We start from the raw sequence: 24,047 nt of genomic DNA on the forward strand, positions 1-24,047 counted from the left end.
AAGATTTACTCTGGGCCCCAGAATATCCAGCTTGTTGCTGTCTACATTGTTCAGTAGAATGGAAACTCCTTGAGGACAGGGGTCTATTTTGTCTTCTATCTTTTATTCCCAATATCTAGTACAATGCCTTATATAAAGCAGGCACTTAATTAGTTCTGATTGGATTGAACAGACTCAATTACCTGGAAAGTTGTTTAGGATGCTTTGTCCCAAAGGCAAATCCCCAGACCTATTCTGAAGATTTTTCAGCTAAATCTTCACCTTTTTTTTGGTCTGTAGATCCCAGGACTTTACAAATTCTGATTACAAGGAAGGAAGCATTAAAGGAAGGAAGGAAGGAAGGAAGGAAGGAAGGAAGGAAGGAAGGAAGGAAGGAAGGAAGGAAGGAAGGAAGGAAGGAAGGAAGGGAGGGAGAGAGGGGCAGAGCCAAGATGGTGGAGTAAAAGCACTGACTTCGCTTTAGCTCTCCCCCAAACCCCTCCAAATACTGTATAAAATGGTTCTAAACAAATTCTAAAGCAGCAGAACCCACAGAAAGACACAGTGAAACAAATTTACAGCCTGGGACAGCCTGGATGGTTGATCAGAAAGTATATCCTGCCGGGCTGGGAGAGGAGCGTAGTTTGATGTGGGTGTGCAGGCAAGGCAGGCCTTGGTGAACCTGGAGGAGGCCTCAGAGGACTGAATCACTGGCAGCTGTTGAGGTTTCCAGACTTCTCAACCCAAGAACGCCAAAGACAACTTAGGAGGTCAGTGGGAAAAGTCTGTGTCTGGATGAGAGAGAGAAATGTGGTCCCAGCCCCAGTCTCTGAGCTCAGCCCGGGGCAGCGGCTGCTTCTGGAGCTTCTGGCCCACAGACTGAGGGGGAATCAAGTGGCTAACCAGAGAGGGAATTGCAGGGATCTCTCTGCTGGTGCAGTATTCTCTTGCTTTCCCTGTGCTTAGATCTGGGTCCCAGTTCTGGGGTAAGGTGGAGTGCTGGCTTGGTGGAGCTTGTAGTGGTGGTGCCTAAGAAATTCTCCTCACAGTTTCAAGGCAGAAAAGAGTGCTTGTGGTCACTCACAGACCAGAGCACAGTCCAGAAAAGGAGTAAACACCTTGCCCCTTATCATACCACCTTGAAGAACTGAAAATTTACAGATTCCTAAAAGTATCTCTGAAAACAGCTGCACAAAACCCCTGAAGCTTGGGACAGTACATGCTCCACACTGAAAGCAGACCCCTACCTTAACAAAGAGTTTAAAACTCAAGTAATTGGCTGGGATCATGAATAAACAAAGGTCCAAAAAAAGTCAGACCATAGAATCTTTCTTTGGTGACAAAGGTCAAAACATACAACCAGAAGAAGACAACAAAGTCAAAGCTCCCACATCCAAAGCCTCCAAGAAAAATATGAATCAGTCCCAGGCCATGGAAGAGCTCAAAAAAGATTTTGAGAAACAAGTAAGAGAAGTAGAGGAAAAACTTGGAAGACAAATGAAAGTGATGCAAGAAAATCATGAAAAACAAGTTAAGAGCTTGCTAAAGGAGACCCCAAAAAATACTGAGGAAAATAACACCTTAAAAAACAGCCTAATCCAAATGGCAGAAGATGTCCAAAAAGCCAATGAGGAGAAGAATGCCCTAAAAAGCAAAATTGGCCAAATGGAAAAGGAAGTCCAAAAGATTACTGAAGAAAATACTTTCTTAAAAATTAGAATGGAGCAATTGAAAGCTAGTGACTTTATGAGAAATCAAGACACTGTAAAACAAATCCAAAAGAATGAAAAAATAGAAAACAATGTGAAATACCTCACTGGAAAAACAACTGACCTGGAAAATAGATCCAGGAGAGAGAATTCAAAAATTATTGGACTACCTGAAAGCCATGATCAAAAAAAGAGCCTAGACATCACTTTTCAAGAAATTATCAAGGAAAACTGCCCTGATATTTTAGAACCAAAGAGCAAAAGAGAATCCACCGATCACCTCCTGAAAGAGACCCCCAAAGGAAAACTCCTAGGAATATTGTAGCCAAATTCCAGAGTTTCCAGGTCAAGGAGAAAATATTGCAAGCAGCCAGAAAGAAACAATTCAAGTATTATGTAAACACAATGAGGATAACACAAGATTTAGCAGCTTCTACATTAAGGGACCAGAGGGCATGGAATATAATATTCCAGAGGGCAAAGGAGATAGGATTGCAACCAGCAAAACTGAGTATAATCCTTCAGGGGAAAAAATGGTCATTCAGTGAAATAGGGGACTTTCAAGCATTTTTGATGAAAAGACCAGAGCTGAATAGAAAATTTGACTTTCAAATAAAAGACTCAAGTGAAACATGAAGAGGTAAACAGGAAAGAGAAATCATAAGAGACTTAATAAGGTTGAGCTGTTTACATTCCTGCATGGGAAGATGATATCTGTAACTCATGAGACCTTTGTCAGTATTAGGGTAGTTGGAGAGAAAAAAATTATATGTATGTATGTATGTATAGAGAGATAGATAGAGGGCACAGGATGAGTTGAAGATGAAGGGGTAATATCTGGAGAATAAAATTAAGGGGTGAGAGAGGATTATACTGGGAGAAGGAGAAAGGGAGAGGTAGAATGGGGTAAATTATCTCACATGAAACAGATAAGAAAAGGCTTTTACAGTGGAAGAGAAATGGGGGAATGTGAGAGGGAATGAGTGAATCTTATTTTCATCAGATTTGGCTTAAGGAGAGAATAACATACACATTCAATTGGGTATGGAAACCTCTTACCCTTCAGGAAAATAGAGGGGAAAGGGGACAAGAAACCAGGGGGATGATAGAGGGGAGAGCAGATGGGGGAGGGGTAATCAGAAGCAAACACTTCTGAGGAGGGACAGGGTCAAAAGAGAGAATACAATAAGTGGGGGTGGGATAGGATGAAGGAAAGTATACTTAGTTTTTCACATGACTATTGTGGAAGTGTTTTGCACTACTACACATGTATAACCTGTATTGAGTTGCTTGCCTTTTCAATGAGGGTGGGTGGGGAGGGAGGAAGGGAGAAAATTTGGAACCCATAGTTTTAAAAACACATGTTAAAAAAATTGTTTTCACATGTAACTGGGAAATAAGAAATACAGGAAATGGGGTATAGAAATCTATCCTGCCCTACAGGAAAATAGAAGGAGAAGGGGATATGAGAAGGGGGGGATAGAAGAGAGGGCAGATTAGGGGAAGGGGTATACAGAATGCATGCCATCTTGGGGTGGGGAGAGGGATGAGATGGAGGGAAAATTTGGAACTCAAAATCTTGTGGAAGTGAATGTTGAAAACTAAAAAAATAAATAAATTTAAAAAGAAAATGAGAAGAAAATCAGAAAAAAAAAGTGAGGGAGAAACCTGGGCATACAAACTCCTTTTAGCCTAGACTGGAAAATGTCTAGGTGTCCTAGGTCTCAAGCCTTACACTAAAATGTACAAGTTTTTAGGGGAGCCCCAAAATTTATCTAGTGCTAAGCCTGTTCTCCCTCAGACTAATAATGACTTGAGATTAGGGCGAACTTACTCGTGGTTCACCCAGTGGGAACATACCCCTCAGGGGAACTTCATGAGGACTCCACAAAAGGAGAAAAGGACTTCTATCCATTCAGGAGTTAAGCATTTCCCCCTTGCCACACATATTCTACAAGCTTGAGCCTGTTTTGCCATGGACTTGGTGATGTACAACTCTGTTGTTGTTATTGTGTCATTTCAGTTGTGTCTTACTCCTCATGACCCTTTTTAGGGATTTTCTTGGCAAAGATACTAGAGTGGTTTGCCATTTCCTTCTCCAGCTCATTTTACAGATGAGGAACTGAGGCAAACAGGATTAAGTGACTTGCCCACAGTCACACAGCTATGACTTACGTGTCTGAGGACAGATTTGAACTCATGAAGATGAGTCTTCCTGATTCCAAGCCAAGTGCTCTGCACACTATGGCACCACCTAGCTGCCAATTAACTCTAGCTGACCAATTTACATTGCCTGGATATTCAATGAGGAACAGGCAGGTGGGGGCTTCTGAACCATAGTTCTAGAAACTACTTCTAACCCCTCAGAGTTTCTTTTTGAACCTAGAGAAGAGAAATTGTTGGTTACTCTCTAGGGATCCAATCTGACAGTTTGAGTGGGGATTAGGAGAGTGACACCAGAGGAGGTACTATATCAGGGATGAGACAGAACTGGATCAGATGTTGAAGTATTAATATGGAGTTCAGTAGGAAGAGTTGTTTCTCTTGCTGCTGATTTAAGAAAAGAAATGTGTGTGTGTGTGTGTGTGTGTATAAATATATGTATTTTTCTCTTTGTATGAATCTCTATTTATAATCGGTATTGGTGTGGGAAATTTAATCACCTATATTTCCCTACACCAGTGCAATCACAGAGCCAGACTAACATATACATGCATACATACACACGTATATATATTATATATACGTGTGTGTGTGTGTGTGTGTGTGTGTGTGTGTGTATTTCATTGGTATAAGGAACTGTAAGTGAAGAACCTTTTTATACCGATGAAGAACAACAAATAGTCCACAACTCATAGACTTTGGACACTGCTTTGGGCCCTCAGAAGTTAAGTGACTTTCCTGTGATCAAATGGTCCAGCTGTATCACTGGGGCACTTGAATCCAGGTCTTCTTAACTTCAAGGCTAATTATCTATATACTATGCAAAACTGCTCAAATACAGCTAGCTCAATTAAAAAAAAAAGCAATCCAGTGACAGGTGGTATCATGTTCTTTGGGAAAATGCTCATAATATTTTTGCTGAACTTCATATAATCAAGCTGACTTTCACTGATCCAGAAAAGGAAGAAACATTTCCAGACTTTAGAGAGGTATTTCCTACCCGTCTGACAAATTACTACCTCCATAAAGCAAAGCTGCAAAACAATGAAATTTCACCCTGAATTGCTGGAAGAAAACAAATCAGCACTGGAATGGGCATCTGTGTCAGTATTTGTACACTGTTTTCTCACGCATATCTTTATCTCATTCAATTGTTTCCATATGGGAGAACATGATAGAACCATTGAAGTTGAGATTGTGGCTTAGTCATTTAAATATGTGTTACTTTTTTACCTCCACTGCCTCTGTTTCCTCAATCCAGAAGTGAGAGAGAAAATTGAATACTGACAGCATACCATAAAGAGAGCGAGATCTTTCCATGAGTACGGCCTTAATTAATCTTAGGATTTAATTTAGAAAAAAGTGATATGTGGATCAGAGGTTCTTTTTGTAGGTGTTATACTCTGGTAAAACAGCTTGAAAACTTATCATATATGTAAGTTTAAACATTAAAACTGATAACCCTTAAGGGAGCATTTTTCTTAAAAAGTTTTTTTTTCTTTTTTTCTGAAATACCATTATTTAATGGTGAGGGCATGGGAAGAAACAAACTAAAGTAGTTTCTGTACATGACATTGCATGGAATTGTGACTTAGAAATCCCAGTTCTACCAAGAACTAATTTGCCTGATCAAGGCACTTTACTTCTCTGCCTCAGTTTCCCTATATATAAAATTAGGGGGTGGGACCTAATGATTTCTCAAGTCACTTGACAAGACTTTTGATTACCCTGAAAAAAAAAAAGACTGTTGGACATTTCTACTGGGAAGAAAAGCAGAATTTCCTTCTTTTCCTCTCTCTTCCTTGCTTTTACATGTATGAATGAAAAGATTTTTGGAAATGTGAGCCAAGACCCTCCTTTTTCAATTGTAGTTCCAGAGATAGTTAGATTGGGCTTGACATAGCAAATGAGATAGTTAGATTGGGCTTGACATAGCAAATGAGCTCTATTAAATGTAATTATTTGTAATAACATACATTTCCAAGAAGATATTCAGATACTAAAGTAGGGTCTCTTTCTAGTTATCTATTTATTCTCCTACCAGGATAATATAGAGAAGGGAAAACAGGTACCTAGTAATCTTCTTCTTTCCCTGACCTGTTGCCCTACAGGATACAATAGAGGTGCCAAACTCAGACCCTGCCTCGAGTGGCCTACAGAACTGCCTGGTGTAGCCAACCAGGTTAAAATGTCATTAGAAAATGTTTAAGAAAAATAAATAAAAATACAACACAAATAATGTGAATTTGTGATTTTCTAAGTCAATATCTGGCCCTCACACTGGCATCCAACATTCCTTTTCCTGCCATTATGTAGGAGAGCACAGGTTCTTCCCTCAGCCTTAAATCTTCCTCTGCCTCTTGAAAACTGGAGCTTCTCTCATGAATCTGTTCAAATGCTATGTGCTAACATGAGGCTTTTCCCAATCCTACCAGGGGAGCAAGCTTTCCAGCCTCCCAAAATACTTTGCATTTATTTTGTAAATATTTTCTATTTATTGACCTGTGTGTGTGTTCTTTCCTTTTAGCATAATGTAAGCCTATTGAGGGCAGGGGCTGTTTCTATTTTATCTTTGTATTTCCACTTCTTAGCAGAGATGCTGGCACATAATAGGTGCTTAATAAGTACTTGTTGAATTGATAAACAAAAATTAAGACTTAGATTGAATCCATCAACAAGCTTCCTTCTTCTTAACCTCTCCTTAGCGTTTGTCAAGTCCTGGCTATTTTACATTCCTAAAATCTTTTCTATATACCCCCTTTTGTCCTCTAACGTTGCCACCACCCTGGTGCAAACCCTCATCATCTTACATCTAGACATTTTCAGTAGCTTTCCATCTCAATTCTCACCCCATTCCAGTTCATTCTTCATTTACCTGTCAAACTGACCTTCCTAAAACTCAAACATATCACTCCCTATTTTATAAAGTATGGTGGCTCCCTGTTGCTGTAAGGATCAAATAGAAAATCCTGTTTGGTTTTTAAAGCACTTCAGATATTACCTTGCCCCTTTCTACTTTTTCAGTCTTATTACACCTTACTTACTTCCACATGAGATCCAGTGATACCAGCATCCTTGCTGTTCCTCACAGAAGGCTCTCCATTTTTTAACTCCATGTATTTATATACTGGCTGTCTCCCATTCCAGGCCTGGAATTCTCTCTCTTCTCTCTCTGTCTCCCACCTTTCTTCAAATTTCAGCTAAAATTCCACCTTCTTCAAGAAGTTTTTCCTGATCCTTCTTAATCCTTCCCTCTGTGATTATCTCCAATTTATCCGGTACATATCTCATTTATACGTAGACTGGACTTCTTAAGACTAGGTACTATATATATTTTTAGCCTTTCTTTTTTGTTTATTTTATTTTATTTTTGTATCCTTAGCACTTAGCACAGTGCTTTGCATATAGCAGATTCTTAATAAATGTTTGTTGTGTTGTTGACTTGATTATGTGCTAGGTACTTGGGATACAAACAAAAAAAATACACACACACACACACACACAAAACCCAATTCCTGCCTCCAAGGGGCTTATAGTCTATGAAGAAGTAAAGACAGATAGATAGAATTAAAGATAAAATAGAGAAGAGAGGAGAAAGAAACAAATTAAATACTAGGTAATAAGGGGAAGGACTAGCAGCTGAAGTGATGATTGAGAGAGAGTCAGGAAAGGCCTGTAGTAAGAGATGGCACAGCAGCCTAGCTCAGAAACTCAAAACTACTAATTTACAAATAGCTAAATTAGGGAGGAAGTATCTACACCCACTTTATAAAAGAATGGTCTGCTTCACAAAAGATTACACCTGGGAAAAGATTCCATCCTTCAGTAATTTCTCCTAAGACACTTCAGTTTCATTACCTACAAAACCTAAAAGACTTAACAGACATTGAGAGCCAAAATGACAGGAACTGCTATCAAATGAAGATGGATGGGGGCTGGGGGGTTGGCTCTTGAAATGATGTCAATAAGGAAAGGTAATTGATTGCCTCCCATACATTCAGACAAAGCTCCCTAAAGCTAAGTCCTCTTGCTACTGACCTGAGCATCTTCAAATGTGTACCGTCCTGGCTCCTTCACATTTTGTGTGGTTTTGTCATAGCTTTTGGAATCCAAATTAATGGCACTGGGAGCACCTGGAGCCAGAAATTCCTGCCATATTTCCTGGACTCTGGTGGGGACTTCCCGAATAGTTCGTTTCTTCAAGTCTTCCACTGCCAGCCAGAACCTATTGGAAATGAAACAGTAGGCATTTACTTACTAGCTGATTTCTGAAAATCCTTAATGTGCTACTTAGCCATGACACAAACAGCAAGAAACAAAATTCTCGGTTTCTCTTCTTTCATGATATCAGAACCATCTGTTGTTCCTTCCCCCCCCCCCCGCCCCAAAAAGCTTCAGAAGGTTAAGGAAGCATAGGTAGGAAGAATACTTTTTTCTTTGTAGTTTGTAAGAACAGCATATAACTGCTCAAAAATGACTTTATTATGCTTTACGAGTTGAAAGGGAATGAAAACAACAAAAAAATGCCCATGCTCAAAGCACTTCTGACAGAGGCCTGCCTCAAGCACAAGGCTCCAGGGCTTAGCAAAGGAATAACAGGACACCAGGGAACCATTCATCGGAAACGATGGGGGTAGTGAATACTGCTAAGGGCAAGCAGTACACAAGCACTGTGCCTGGGAAACCCAGAGGACTGAAGGGCAAAGGGGCAGACCATAGCACATGATTTCCTGTTCCTTAGGATCTTACCTGTTTAAGTCAGAAAGGGAGTGGCTATGGAGAGATTTTTTTATTCTCCCTAGGCCAGGAAATTACCAAGCACATGAATGGTCATGATGTTAAAAGTTCAAGACCAAGGATTACATAAGGTCCTAGCCAGAGTGATTGCTGGATTATAAATTGTCCTATGTGACAGGAAGTGAAGGACTGATATAGGAAGCTTCTACTAAGTCAAGGTTTGAAAGGCTAAAAGCATTGCAGACTTCTGAGCAAGACTGATTGTAAGATAAGATTTAAGAGCTTGTAATTTGAACTGAAAAGAAGAGCAGGTAGACCAGGGGTGGGGAACCTGCCGCCTCTAGGCCCTCAACTGCAGCCGCCTCTAGGCCCTCAACTGCAGCCCTTTGACTGAATCCAATTTGTTCTGTGAAATTTGGATTCAGTCAAAGGACCACACTTGAGGACCTACAGGGCCACAGGTGGGCTGGAGGCTGCAGGTTCCCCACCCCTGAATTAGACCAAGTAGTTGCTGAAAACTTAGGAGAAAAGAATCCGGGAGTGGATAGAGGACTATACTGGAAGGAAGCCAGGAAGAGCTGGGTTGGAATCCTGACTCTAACGTTGGCTTTGTAACTCCTGGGCAATTCATTAAACCTCTCTGAGCCTCAGTTTCCCTGCCTTTAAAACTGAATAATAATATTTTTAGTGTTGAGCTTATAGAGTCATAAGACTTAGATAAGATAACATATAATAGTTGAGTGGTATATTTCTTTAATTTTTTCCCTTAATAATAGCCTACTAAATATTTATGTAGCACTTAAAGATTTTATATATACATATACACATGTATATATGCATATATATGTATACCCACACACATATGTGTATATGTGTGTATGCATATATACGTATTGATGTAGATATAAATTGCTTTTCATAACAATCCTCTGAAGCAGGTGCTCTTATTGACCCTCATTTTTACAGGTGAGGACACTGAGGCTCAGAGGGGTTAAGTGAGTTTCTCAGTAAATGTGGGAGGCTGTATTCCAATCCACATTTTCCTGACTCCAAGTCCAGTGTGTTATTCACAAGGCTAATATTATGCTGCTTCTCTTATGTCTTCAATTGTGCAAAATAGTTATATGGAACATTTAAGTAGTTTTGCTGTCATTTTAATAAGAGTTTATTTTTATATAGAAAGCTTTTGTGAGGAAATGTGTGCTTTATCCCACCTCTTCTCCTTATCCATTTTTAGATTAAATCTAAAAGCTAGATCTACTCTCTTGGATTTTGAGAAGACAGACCAGTACCTCCTTTGGGGAGTGGGGGAGAGAGGGCAGAGAAAACTGTGGTTCTGCACAGTTTCTTCTCTCCAGGAGCAGTTGATGGTGACTTGTAGTAGAAGCACATGGTGGAAGTAGAAATGTGTTCAGTTGTGGCCCAGGAAGTTAGTTTATTGACAGTGTTCATGAATAGCAACATTTATGTGGAGGAAGAGGGATTTAGAGTTCCCTGTGCAGTATGATCCAGAAATCTACGCATTTAGTCAGAAAAGGGAAATTCTTGGGGAGCATCAGTATTGGAAGTTGATTCAGGGGAACTCCAAGTCTGAGAATTTCTAGCTTCTTTTCCAGAGGAGGAAGTTTTCTGTTGTAGTGTGTGCTTTGGTGACAGAAGATAGTCCGTACAATTTCTGTCGTTTCCTATTTGGAAAGAGCAGGTGTTGAGTTACTTGAGCAATGCAAATCTGATGGGAAAGGGATTGCTTATTCAGCAGCTCTTAAAGTTTACCTTTGGGGAAGGTGGTATAAACCACAAAGTAAGTCTACTTCAGTGATTGTAATGTCTCATATGACTGGTAGCAATAAAGAATATTGATGTTTTTAAAAATGCAATTCTGTCTCAATAAGCTTGGTTAAAAGAATTGTGCAATTTCCCTGCTCTCTCTCCACCTCCTGTTTAATTCTGGGCCCAGGTCATTGTCCATCTGCAGCATCTGTCCCAGATATATTTATACTGGTGATTGCCCTCTAAAGGTTGTTAATCCAAATCATATCACAGTTTTCTATGGTAACCCATAAAAATTAAATGCTTTAAATTTAAAAACAAAAATGTTTAAATGAAAAAGTGATGAACTGAGACAATCCCCCAAACAGTGGTTTATATGAAAAATGGGTAATATATACATTGTTATAAAGTAAAATAATGTAAACTATTACATCAAATAAAATTGTATCAGGTATCCTGAAGGTCATCTCAGAATGAGCTGAAGTTGTTGAGAAAAGCTAAGACCAACAAAAGGAGTCTGTTCTATTGGGGGAAAAAGAAGGATCAAAGGAGGGTTAAGACTAGGAGTGAATGAAACAATGATAGCTGATGATGGAGAGAAGGCATAGGTACTCTGTGTGTGTGTGTGTGTGTGTGTGTGTGTGTGTGTGTACACACAGAGTTGTGTACTTGTTGACGTTCATGCTCAAAGAAGACCAAAATGATATCACTAAGACATCGCAGTGTGTCCCACTGTGGCTAATCAGACCAATAGGAGCTCAGAATGCTCTACCACAGGTTGGGCACAAATAGTCCATATGAACATTTGGAAAGGACATGTCTCTAAATTTGTGCATCTCTCATCTCACATTTCTTTTGAGCTACTGAAATTCTGCTTTGCTCATAGAACACATTGCCTTCTTTGATATGGGCATGTCATGCTGGCCAGTCCTGTGCCAGTGTATCCTACATCTCACAATCCATTCCAGAGTTCTTTGGAGAGACCTTAAGAGTATCCTTGTATCATTTTTCCTGACCTCTGTGTGAGTGCTTGCCAAGGTAAGTGAAGTAATCCACAGCATTCAAACTTTTTCCATTTGCTATAACCGATGATTTTACATATGAAAGGTATGGTGCAGGTTAGTGATGAACTTCTGTTTTCTTGGCCTTAATTTTCAGGCCAAAATTAGCACAGGTAGCAGAGAATCAATTCATATTTTGTTAGATCTCAGCCTCAGAGGTTGCATTGAATACATAGTCATCTGCAAACGGAAAGTTGCCCACCAACTCTTCCTCCACTTTTGTCTTGGCTTGTAGCCTTTTCAAGTTAAATAATTTACCATCAGTGCAGTAGCTGACCTTGATGCCATTTTCATCCTCATTGAAGGCATCTGACAGTACCACTGAAAACATCATGCTAAAAAGGATGGGAGCAAGTACACAGCCCAGCTTCATTCCATGCGTCATCCATTATTCAGAACCTTGTAAACATGCCATCATGGAACTGGTGTACAATACTGATAAACTTCTGCAGACTGTCAGATTTTGCCATGATCTTCCACAAGTCCTCCACAAAACCCTTGGTCAGATCGACTCACACCAACTACAAATCTGTGTTCTGCTCCTGGCATTTCTCTTGGAGTTGTCAGGCAGCAAACACCATATTGACTGTTCCTTGGCCCTTTCTGAAGCAACACTGGCTCTTGGGTAGATGGCCATTCTTCCAAGGAAAGGATTAGCCTATTAAGGAGGATTTTGGCAAGAATCTTGCCAACAGTGACTAAGAGAGAGATCCTTCATGATTGTCACAGGACAATCTGTTTTCTTTTCTTTTATAGAGATGAACAATCCAGGCACCCTTGAACTCATGGGGATAGCCTTCTCTTGCCATATAACATAGAAGATTTTGGTCAGCTTTTGTATGAGCAGTGGACCCCCTGCCTTGTAAATCTCAGCTAGAATAGAATCAGCACCAGGTGCTTTGCCACATGAGAGGAGCCTAATAGCATTCAAAACCTCTGCTTCATTTGGAAGTTCAGCTGGAGAGGGATTGACGTCAACCTGTGCTATATGCTGAATGGCTTCAGCATTGATTGATGACAGTCTGTTGAAAATGCTATGGAAGGGTTAAGCTCATCTCTCTAGGATCATGTCCTTATCACTAATCATATGTATATATATGTGTGTGTGTGTATATGTGTGTGTGTGTGTGTGTGTGTGTGTGTACACACAATTTTATGTATTATTCATTGCTAAGGAGAATGACATTTGGAATAGAAATGAAAGAACATTATTGTGTAACAGGAAGTTGATCCCTAGGACAAGAAAGGAGAGAGTAAGAGAGTACCTAGTTTACCTTGAAAAATTCAAGTCAACTGACCAGGATTAATTAGTCTTGGGTATTGAAAAAACCAACAGATATGACTAAGCCACTGTCCCTAAAAGACCATGGAAAACAGAAAAGAATTGGAGGATTGGAACAGGGTGAATATTGTTCCAATTGTCAAAAAAAAAAAGAGGAGAGAATAGAATCTATAAACTTTATAGATCTTAACTTTCATTTCAAGAAAAAATTTAGAATGGATCATTAGAAAGTTGATTAGTGAACATCTAGTAAAGGAAGTAGTGTTTACAAAAAGCCAATATGAAGCATGAACGGATAGAGCATGCTAAAACTAAACATTCCTTTTTTGACAGTGTTGCTAAACTCATAAATTTGGTAAATGATGTAGGTTTAGCTTAGTTGAATTTTAGCAAATAATAGGATAAAGTATTTCTATTCTCATGGAAAAGATGGAGTGATATGGATTACATGGTAAAACAATTAGGATTTAGGAATGGAAGAATGGTCAGACTTAAAAGAGTAGTTAGTAGTGTTCAGTGTCAAATTGATATCTATGTTTGGCTAGATTGATTTAACCTTTTTTATCAGTATCAAAATGACAAAAATATACATGGAATCTTCATCAAATTTGTAAATGGCACAAAACTAAGAGACATAGCTAACAGAGAATAACAGTCAGAATCTAAAAAAATTGTGAGAGACTAGACAAATTTGCTAAATCCAAAAAAGATGAAATTCAAAATAGATTTGTATAACATCTTATAATTGAGTTAAAAAAATTAACCTCACAAGTAGAAGATGGAGAGGCAACAGTATCTGGAAAAGATAAAGGTCGTTCTTCCTGGCTCCTGACTATATGTTTTTTTTACCTCTTCTTCAATAGTCTTTTCAGTACGGAGATGCCTCTGCCCTGCTAGCCCCTTTCTTTGATTGCCAAATTCTTGCCAAGGACTACCAATTAAGAAGTACCTGGGCTATCCATGCTTACTTCTTGCTCAGCTCCATTCTTGACTCTCCAGAATTTTTACCTTGCCCCTCACAGATATGCTGCCTTTATATGTTGTCTTCCCCATTAGAATGTAAGCTTCTTGTGGACAGGCAATGGCTTTTTCATTTTATTTTTATTTGCTTTTATTTATATTCTCAGTGCTTAGCACAGTGCCTGGCCCACTGTACGTGCTAAAAATGTTCTCTCTCTGTCTCTGTCCATCTTTGCCTCTGTGTGTGTGTGTGTGTGTGTGTGTGTGTGTGTGTGTCTTTCTGTCTCTGTCTCTCTCTGAGTCTCTGTCTCTCTGTCTCTCTCTCTGTCTCTTCCTGTCTCTCTGTCTCTCTTTATCTGAATGGACTACAAGCTCAATATAAATCAGCAGTGTGATATGGCAGCCATCAAAGCTCATCAGATCTTGGGCTATTTCCAGGAACAAGGAAGTAATAGTCCCTCTGTACTTGACTTTGGTCAGACTATATCTAGGGCATTGTATCCATTTCTGAGTGCCCCAGTTTAGAAGGAACATTAGTATAGTGGAAATCTCCATAGGAATGCAATTAGAATGACAAAGGATGTTGATTTCATCTCCAGTGAGGATCTTTTGAAGGAATTGACATATTTAACCTGGATATAAGAAGGAGGGTACAAATAATTGCTGTCTTCAAGTATTTGAATGGCTTTCAAGTGGAATAGAGATTAGATTTATTCTTTTTGGCCCTCCTGGCAGAACAAATATCAATGGCTGGAAGTTGTAAATTAGTAAATTTAGGCTTGATGTAAGGAAGAAACTTACTGAAAATCATTTCTGTGCAAAAGTAGAAGGGGTTGCCTCATCTTATTGGGTTCTTCATGTTGGAAGTCCTCAAACAGAGGGTGGATGACTGACTATGTGTCTGGTACATTATGGTAGTCATTCTTTTAAGGTATTGGTTGGATAAGTGGCCACTAAATTCACTTCCAACTTTGAAATGCTCAGATTTTTGTGTTATTAATTAAAAAGCACATATTGGTAACAAACTTCACTAAGTTGTTTGTAAGTTTCTTAGAATCAGAAAAAATATATATAAAATTAGCCTGTGATTTTGTTACTATTAGTAGTAAGCACATAAATAATTTAAAATGATTTACTGTGAAGGCTTAGTTTAAGTTTTAATTAAAATGAATTGTTCTGCTATTGCAAAACAAAAAATTGTAAACCATTGCTTCATGGTTACAGTTATTCCTGATCTTCACTGAAATTTTAATGGAGATAAGCATAGTCTTCCTTCCCTAAAATCTGGAACCCTTCATCATTTAATATCTCTCCCTCCCCCTTTCTCTCTCCTACTCCCTCTGTCTTCTTTCTCTCCTCTCTCTGTCTCTGTCTTTGTCTCTCTCTTCTCTCTGTGTCTCTCTTTTCTCTTTTTCTGCCTCTGTCTGTCTCTTTGTTTCTCTCTCTCTCTCTCTCTCTCTCTAATATTTACTAAGCATTTACTATGTGCCAGGAATTGTGCTCTGGGGATACAAATATGTGAGAAATGATTATTTTCTCTCTTGTTTTTAATAACTAGTAATTGAATCAGGACCAAAGTTTTTCCCCTTTTCTACTTCCTCATGCAGAAACCAACCAGCGTGAGAAATCTCTCTTAAAGATTTCCCAGGGCCAAGCTCTAATTAGATAATAAAAGAAATTCTAAGTTTGGGCTAATGGGCATATTCCTGCTCATGATATTTGCTCAGACAGGTCTGGGGAATTATTGATTCTCCCTTTTGTCAAGACAAGTGATATGGAAATTAATGTCTCTTTGACCAATATTTGGGTGACCCAAGTTGTGTACCCCAAGACCCTCATTTTAATATAGCCTACTTCCCATTATGTTAACCAATCAGAATTGATTGGTACTCCTCAAGAACACCTCTTTGAAGGGTATATAAACTGTGAGCCCACTGCCATGAGGGGTCTTTGTTCTAAGAGAGATGGCCAAATAATCATCCTTTTATTAATAAATGTATTGGCCTTATTAAGAAAATAATCAAATTACCCAGAAACGATGTCTCTCAGAATTTTTTAATCATCACAAATACAAGAAAAAAAGTGAGTTCATATTTTCCAAGAGCTTGTATTCTAATAGAGGAAGACAAAAGATAAAGTAGAGCTGGAAAGCTGGAGGGGAATGTAGTGCAAAATTTCTGGTGAGGAGTCAGAACAAGTTAGGAGAATGAGTTTAGCTGAGAGATGAAGTGAACATGGCTAGAGCTCCTTGTGAAATGGTGATCCTGGCCCAAGTTTCTTCAAAAAGGAAAGTAGGCACTGGGAGGCAGCATCACCCAAAACCTCTATTTCCCACGTACTCATGAGTTTCCTTTACCTTTAATCACCTCGAGACACAAACACACATACACATACTTCTTGCAGGTAGACCTAAGAGATACTGGTAAGACTGGTCAATCAAGGGAAATTAATTTGCATATCTAGGAAGCTACAAATTAGTTTTCTGTCTCTACTTCACAGAGAAAAGTCATCTTAGACCATTCCCTGACAGTCTCAAACACTTATTTTGTGAAAGACCCAAACAGAAGATTCCTTCGTTTTGATCTACCATGAAGCTCATATAGAGTGTGAAACTGCATGGCAGATACAGATTTCTGATTACCATTCTTAGGGTGTGTTTGAGGTTACCCTGGACAGTCTGTGGAATGTTAGGTATGTCCACTCAAAGACAGAGGGTGATTTTGGGCCATGGTATAAATGAGGAAACAGAATTTTTATTCCTGAATGACTTGAATATTCTTCATATGAGGATCTGTAAAATCTTCTTACAGAAGTTATGACTATGCCAGTGATTGCTTAATTCCACTGAAAAAAGAAAAAATCCATAGAGCTTCTAAAAGAGGGAATTTCAATTTCACAAGAATACTTAAGTCTGTAAAAAGTTAAAGGACATATCAAGTTTCCAGAGAAAAATAGTGGAGAAACTTAAAAATTGCATTTTAACGTGCTAGAAAGTCAGGACTCATGTTAATGGTCTTAAAACTGTCAAAGAACATAGTGGTGACTCAGAGTAAAACTACAATTCATTTCCAGGTGTCACTTAAGTTATGAGACTTGCAAAATATGTGAAAATAACATTTATACCAGATGTGCGGCTTGAATGCAGTTGTTCACCTGTCACACTCTTAAGTTCAGCTAATATCTGTTTCCAGCTGCCGGCTTGCTATTTTGGCATTTGCAAGATAAAAAAACTTCTGCCTCTTAGATTTTTTCCCAAGTATATGGTAGATGCATTTAACATCAGGTCTCCTTCCCTTGCTATATCAAAATACCCACCTTTTCTTCAAAAGTGCTAAGAGAATGAATAGTTTCACAGATATTATTTTTAACTATATGAATATTGTAAAGTATGACTAAGTAGGTTTGTTGAAGACCCTCATCTCCAATAGAATTCAGGCTAACAACTGTAGTTGCTTATTGCATCCGTTCCAGGTTTAGAAAAAAATATTTCAAAATAAAATCAGAAGAATGCAAAGCAAAAATGATGACTGAACCACAAGATTCAGTTGTTATATATGAGTGGTGCTAGAGATGGGCAGGCAGGTGGTATGTGCCATTCTTCTGATGAAAGTAAGTTCACCAATTGAAAGCAGGGTGGAAGGAGACATAGTGTTTGTATGTTCTGAGAAATGTCTGAAATTTCTGAAGTATTAATTGGATATTTGACTGTGGGCAGCTAGGTGGCACAGTGGATAGAGTGGGGCCTGGAGTCAGGAAGACACCTTCATGAATTCAAATATGGCCTCAGACACTTACTAGCTGTGTGACCCTGAGCAAGTCCCTTAACCTCATTTGCCTCAGTTTTCTCATCTGTAAAATGAAGTGGAGAGGGAAATAGTAAACCAGTCCAGTATCTTTGCCAAGAAAACCCCAGTGGAGTCATGAAGAGTTGGACACAATTGAAATGACTGAACAACAACAAATATTTGATTGGGTTATCCATTTTTCCCCCTCTGTCTAGTGATGGAGCAGTATCACTGATATAAAAAAAATGCAAGTTTTTGTTCCTTGTGAAAAAACAAACATATTTACTGCAGGTACTTAAGAAAATAATTTCTCTTTAAATTATGGTATAAGACCAAAGCAATTAGACTTTTACCTCAAATTTTCTGAACTGAATTCTGACTCTAGAAATTTGAGGAACTGTTCTCTCCCAACTGGATCTTTCAATGCTTCATCCATGCCAAAACCCCATCGTTTAACTCTCTGCTGGCCAGGTTCTTTGCTGTAAGTACAAAACAGGTCAACACACATCATTCCACCACATATCCATTTTTCCAGTTTTCTAATACTACCACATTTATCCTAATAAGTCAGATTAATGTTGAAGTTTTAGCCTTTAAATCCTCCTCATCTTTCATCTAGTTAAGAACATTTAAAGATAAATGAAGCTATATGCATATAGTCACAGTGTGAAAGATGAAGGATCAGACAGCAGTATAATGTTGTGTGTAAAGCAAGGGAGAGAAGTGTATGCCTGTTGTCCCTGCTACCAGAGAGGCTGAGGCTGGTAGATCTCTTGAGCTTGAGTGTTCAGAGCTGCAATGTGCTAAGCAGATCAAGTGTCTGCCTTAAGTTTAGCCTCGTTATGGTGAGCCTCCAGAAATGGGAGGGGGTGGCTGCGGCATTGCCTAAGGAGGAATGAACTGGCTCAGTTCAGAAACTAATGCACTAGGTCAAATCCCTCATGCCAATCACATGCACTGGGACTAGGAGTCTCCCAAGTACTTATAGCCTGGGCAACATAGAGAGAGAACCAATGTGTTTTTTTTAAAGTATGGGAATGGGAATCAATAGACATGAGTTCTAGTCTCAGGGGCTCTAACCCTAACTAGCTGCCCTTTAACCTCTCCCTCAGAGTCCTCATCTGCAATGGAGTTGATCAACTCATGCCTAAGATTCCTGCCAGTTAGAAAATTCTACAGAGAACAGATTAAATTTAGACTGGGCTTGCTAAAACAGTTATGGATCACTGGCTGGATTTAGGAGAGAAGAAAGGTCATGGAATCTACTTGGGAATCTGTACAACACTGAATCCTCACTGGGGTGCTTTATTTGGTGACTTCTCCATCTATGTACTCTCAGATGAGTCTTCCTTTAGCTATAATGCAAAGGGCAGAATGGAGAAATTCTAAATAGGTTTTCAGCTTTTCTCAGAGGCTTGTCTATAGAGGAAATTTATAATTGCATCTTGGAGTTTTCCCATATATATTATACATACTATAAGCATTATATGCACACATATACAATATAGTATACATACATAATATATGGTATATAATTATAGTATATAATATACTACGTCATAGTCCTTTCTTCCTCCCCTTCTCCCTCTATTAAGGGTAACCACAACCCAAAATGTGTTTAGGTCAGATAGAAATTCCCATCACCTTCAGAAATGTCACTCAAATTATTTGGATTATGCCCAGGGATGGCTTTGGTTCGTGTACTAAATGAGTGTTTATAGACTAGGGATTACTAGGAGGTGAGACAGAGAGTACTTCAGGAGCTAATCAACTTGGATCCATTTCAGAAATGGAAATCCCTCTCCCTTTTGTGAGCAAGTCTTTAAAACCATTGTGTCTTATGCCTTGGCAGCCTATGGAAGTAGGTGTCACCCATCACAGCACCTAGAACAATGCCTCCTGTTCAAAGGAACAATACATCCTTGACCACCATATTCTAATAGGAAAACTAATGGTTCTTAGAATTTATAAACTCTAGGATTCTTCTCCTTTGGAAGCAAAGCCTGAAATGAAGCATAGCTTTTTTGTGGGAAGGAGAGTTAAAAAGTCACCAACCTTGCTTCAAGTTCCCAGAAAGTGGTATCATCTGACATCCATGGATTAGAAGGGTCAGGTGGCACAAGAAAGGGGTCATATTCAACGTACTGTTCTGTGTAGCTTAGTAGACTAGGAACAAGCAAAAGAAGCACTTACGATCTTCTAGTTTCTCTAGGTATAATCCACCACAGTGCAAATGAAATAGGTTGAGAGATATTTAACCAAGGAAATCCTACTTATTCAGGACTGTAACAGGAAATTCAAATTTCGTGCCATTTTAAATACTTCCACAATTCTATCTTGTATATATGGATTCATTATATTTATTAATGAACTCAGAAAACTGGTAAATAATAGCAATAAAGATACTGATTACCAATACAGGACTCATAACAAGGCACATACTGACAAACGTCTAACGACTGGTTCTTCCAGTTGTCAGTATATATGACATTTTTCAGTTTAATATGCATTATTAACATTTTCTCTATCTTTTTTCTAGTCAATCAACAAAATTTTATATGTGTATATATAATAGATACTATATATAATACACATATATACACATGTGTATACATACACACACGTATGTATTATGTCTGTGTATATACACACGCATGTATGATGGGTAGTTTGCCAATTCCTGAGGTATAATGTCCACGTTGAAAATCTCACAATTGAGCCTTCTGAGCCAGCAGGGGCTGGCTGTAGCACACCCGTGAAGTCATATCCCCTGTTCACTCTCATTTTCCCTGCTGACGGAGCGATTGACTCGCCAATTGACTGAGAACTGAGTATCTCCCACCCATGAAGGTTAAAAATAAGATTTTAAAGTTTGATCAAACGATCAAAGCTTCAGAGCTGGAAATGACTTAAGAAGTCATCTGTTCTAACTCCTTCACGTTACAGGTGAGGAAATTGGCTCAAGAAGATTAAATAATGTGCCCAAGGCCACATAAAGGAGTAGAGGTAGCATTAGAACCCAGGTCTTCTCACTCCATGGCCACCATTCTTTCCACCAGAGGCAGCTAGGTGAAGTAGTGGATAGAGTGCTGGGTGTGAAGTCAGCGATACCTGAGTTCCACTCTGGTCTCAGATTTAATATGCTTTGATCAAATAAATGAGGCATCACATTAGCTGCATGACTCTGGGCGAGTCACTTAATCTCTGGTTGGTTGTTGTGAGAACCAAATGAAATAATACTTGTAAAGAATTTAACACAATGTCTGGCACATAGTAGGTGCTTAAAAATGATTGTTCCTTCCCCTCCTACTGTGGTGGAAAAATACAGTACAACATATGAATTATGAAGAATGGATCTAAATGTGGGTAGGGGAAATAGCTAAAATGTAGTCCTCTGGCTCAAACGAAGAACGCCATTTGGTGCAGGAGTGACATGGAAGCTACACGTTATTTACAAAAAACTTATCTTTTTTGTTTTTAAATTTTATTTACTTTATTTTGAACTTAAGAAATAAGACAAGCATTTCTATAACATAGTAGAATAGGAAAAAGAAAGATGATTGTACATGAAACTACATTCTATACATACTTCTATTTAACACTTCTTTCTCTGGATGTAGATAGTGTCTTCTTTCGTATGTCCTTTGTAGTTAATTTGGGTATTTATAACAGTCAAAATGACTTAGTCATTCAAAGTCATTTTTTTTAAAGGCAACTGGGGTTAAGTGACTTGCCCAGGGTCACACAGCTAGTAAGTGTCAAGTGTTTGGTCTGAGGTTAGATTTGAACTCAGGTCCTCCTGATTTTAGGGCCAGGGTTGTATCCACTGCGCCACCTAGTTGCCCCCATTCAAAGTCATTCTTAAAACAGTATTGTTGTTACTGTATTATATTGAACCAGAAAACTAGAAGCTTCACTCCTATCTGGAATAAAGGGGTTCAGATCTCAGCCTGTTTCATAGCTGGAGCTAAATTGAGATGCTTCCCATAAATGTGGGGATCTAAGCAAGGAATTATCATTCCATTGAGGCAACTCAATTCCTTTTTCTGCTCTTTCTGAGAAGTCTTGAATTATTCACCTCAGTTTTATCCTGTAATTCCATATTTCCCTGCTACCTGTGATTTATTTCCTTTTTATCTTTAATTTGAGACTTTAAAAAGGCAACATCTCAAAATCCTTACCTATCAGCGACTTTAGACATTTTTAACCGATGTCTGTCTAACTGTATTTGCCAGTATTTTATCTGGAAAAAGAAAAGGAGGAGAAACAGTTACAGGGGTGATAGATATTTTCCTCCACTCACACAACTTCCATTTCCAAATTCTGAATCTGAGCAATGCTGAACTGACGTTTGATGCATTTAGTTAAAAAAATAAATAAAATAAATAGTATCTAATGGAGGTAACACTCTTCTTCAAGTAATTAATTTACTCTCTAGTACAATCCAGTTATGAGAACTGAAACCAGTAGGATGATAGTTGAATACACTACCTGCAGACAAAAAAAAATTGTTAAGCATTCTGCCTAATTTAATAAAAGAAAGCAAATGTCTTTTTTTTCTTGAAGAGCAAACCATTTCTTCAACATCCCACTGAGTAAAAAAAAAAAAAGCGAAGAACAATCATATTTTAATCAATATTTCATTCAAAAATGAAATTCGTTCATCATTTGTAGTTTTCAGCCTTTTGTCCAATTCTGACTTGCTGCCTCTGAATGCCAGACGAATGAAATATCAGAGGCACACGCTTAGAAAAGTTTCTGCTCTCCAGATCCCTCCATCTGCCTTGATTGCCCCGCCTTATACAAAAAATTGCATGAATAAAACTTTTGATTAAAAGGCTTCCAGGGAAACAATTTCTAATAATGCATTACCTCACATAGATTAAAAATCCATTAGGAAAGGTTTTATAATGCTTACTTTATTGTTTAGTACAATACTAAGTTGACTGTTAATAATTCCTCTATAAGCTAATGCACAGGAGAGTATTAGGAGGAAGAAAGCCAAATAGAAAGAAAAAACACAAAATGAAATCAGTGACTGAAACAATCTAATGGATTCCATTATCAATGAACCACAGAACTGGAATGCTAATATGTCAAGAAAAAAGGTTGCCAAAACCTTCAAATTTCTCAATTCTTATTATCAGATCTCAGATCTTATTATCAGTTTTTATTAATATCACCTAAAGGGAGGTATCTTAGCCACAAGAGTATGTCAGTCAATAGAGAGTTATCCCCTAGAGTAAAGCGTATGTGGTTTATAAGACTTTACCACTGCCCTAGTTTAATTTATCTTTCATAACTGTCTAGCTCCCTGGTCTCTGGATAAGTGATTTTTCAAGTAGCCTCCTGATAATTAATTTGGTTCCCAAGTATTTTGATACCAGAAATGGGTGTTCTGGGAAAATATCCTCCCCATTAAATTTAATAAAACTTGTAAAACCCCTTCCTTCCTTCCTTCCTTCCTTCCTTCCTTCCTTCCTTCCTTCCTTCCTTCCTTCCTTCCTTCCTTCCTTCCTTCCTTCCTTCCTTTCTTCTTTCCTTCTTTTTCTGTTTTGTCAGTTTCTTATATGTGTGTTTAACAAGAATCAGCTTCCCTCCCTGAATCCCACCCCTGAGTGACCTGCTAAAATTGTATTCCTGAAATTGTCAACCAGATTTGTGGACAAGTGGTGAATAGGCTACCTACCAAGGCAACTAATTTCATGAGACTCAGCCAGTTCATTGGCCTTTTTTTCTGTCTTTATAAACTTCTTAACTGTTAGGGTATGCCTCAAAATTCAGAAGCTTTTGTGCTGACTATGTCTGTATATGGAAAGCCCAGGAATGTGACTGAGTGAACAAACAACGACCTTGTCCCTGGGACATGCTGTTCTCTCCACGCCGTTTCTCTACCCAGTCACCAAAACTGAGAATCTAAGACATTGAATTTGGTAAATGGGGAACCTACCACTCTAAGAAGGTTTGGTAGTTGTTAGGCAAAAAAACAAAACAAAACAAAACAAAACAAAACAAAATTACCTTGTTTAGAACCTAGTCTTCAGAGATTACAGTATGTGAAGTATTCACCATAAGCCAGGCAAGGAGTTCTAAACATCTCTGAGTTCTGAACCCTTTTAGTAATTCAGTGACACCTATGAACATTTTTCTCAGACTAATCTTTTAAAATAATTGTTGGAAGTGCTAAATTTTGGTTAGACATTAGGTTAGTGAACATAAAGATCTGTATCTATCTATCTATCTATCTATCTATCTATCTATCTATCTATCTATCTATCTATCTATATTTTTCCTGTCCAGAAATCTTGAAAGTTATTTATGATCTAAGGACCACAGGTTAAGTTCTTTTAAACTAGAACTCTGAGAAAGGAACCTAAACCCTTGAATCAGGAAGACAAATCTAAAGAAAAGATGGAGTGTGGTTCCCTTAGGAGGCAGAGACCTTGCTGTTTATTCTAAGCAGAGTGGTTCCAGGTCTGGGGATGTCATGATATAGAGATGAAAAGCTTCATAGCCAAGACTTTGAGAAACCTGATGAGGGGCTTTTTGCTGGTACTAGCCAATGACTTCTGACTTTTCTAGCAGAACTTGAAAGGCTTTA

The 24,047-nt window shown here is 38.5% G+C and overlaps 1 protein-coding gene across 6 annotated transcripts in view; it reads right to left on the reverse strand.

Annotated features, from left to right (window-relative positions):
• Positions 1–24,047, reverse strand: part of RGS7 (regulator of G protein signaling 7) — a 668,840-nt gene that overhangs the window by 40,464 nt on the left and 604,329 nt on the right. For all 6 annotated transcript variants that reach the window (XM_020982050.2, XM_078156253.1, XM_020982049.2 and 3 more), the window contains 4 exons: positions 21,628–21,689; positions 19,502–19,612; positions 17,800–17,925; positions 7,890–8,076 (listed from right to left, as the gene is read on the reverse strand). In XM_020982050.2, the coding sequence (XP_020837709.1) occupies positions 7,890–8,076; positions 17,800–17,925; positions 19,502–19,612; positions 21,628–21,689 (486 nt within the window). The remainder of the gene's footprint in view (positions 1–7,889; positions 8,077–17,799; positions 17,926–19,501; positions 19,613–21,627; positions 21,690–24,047) is intronic.

This window comes from Phascolarctos cinereus, unplaced genomic scaffold, assembly GCF_003287225.1.
Source record: "Phascolarctos cinereus isolate Bilbo 61053 unplaced genomic scaffold, phaCin_HiC Scaffold_5;HRSCAF=322, whole genome shotgun sequence".
Taxonomy (NCBI): domain Eukaryota; kingdom Metazoa; phylum Chordata; class Mammalia; order Diprotodontia; family Phascolarctidae; genus Phascolarctos; species Phascolarctos cinereus.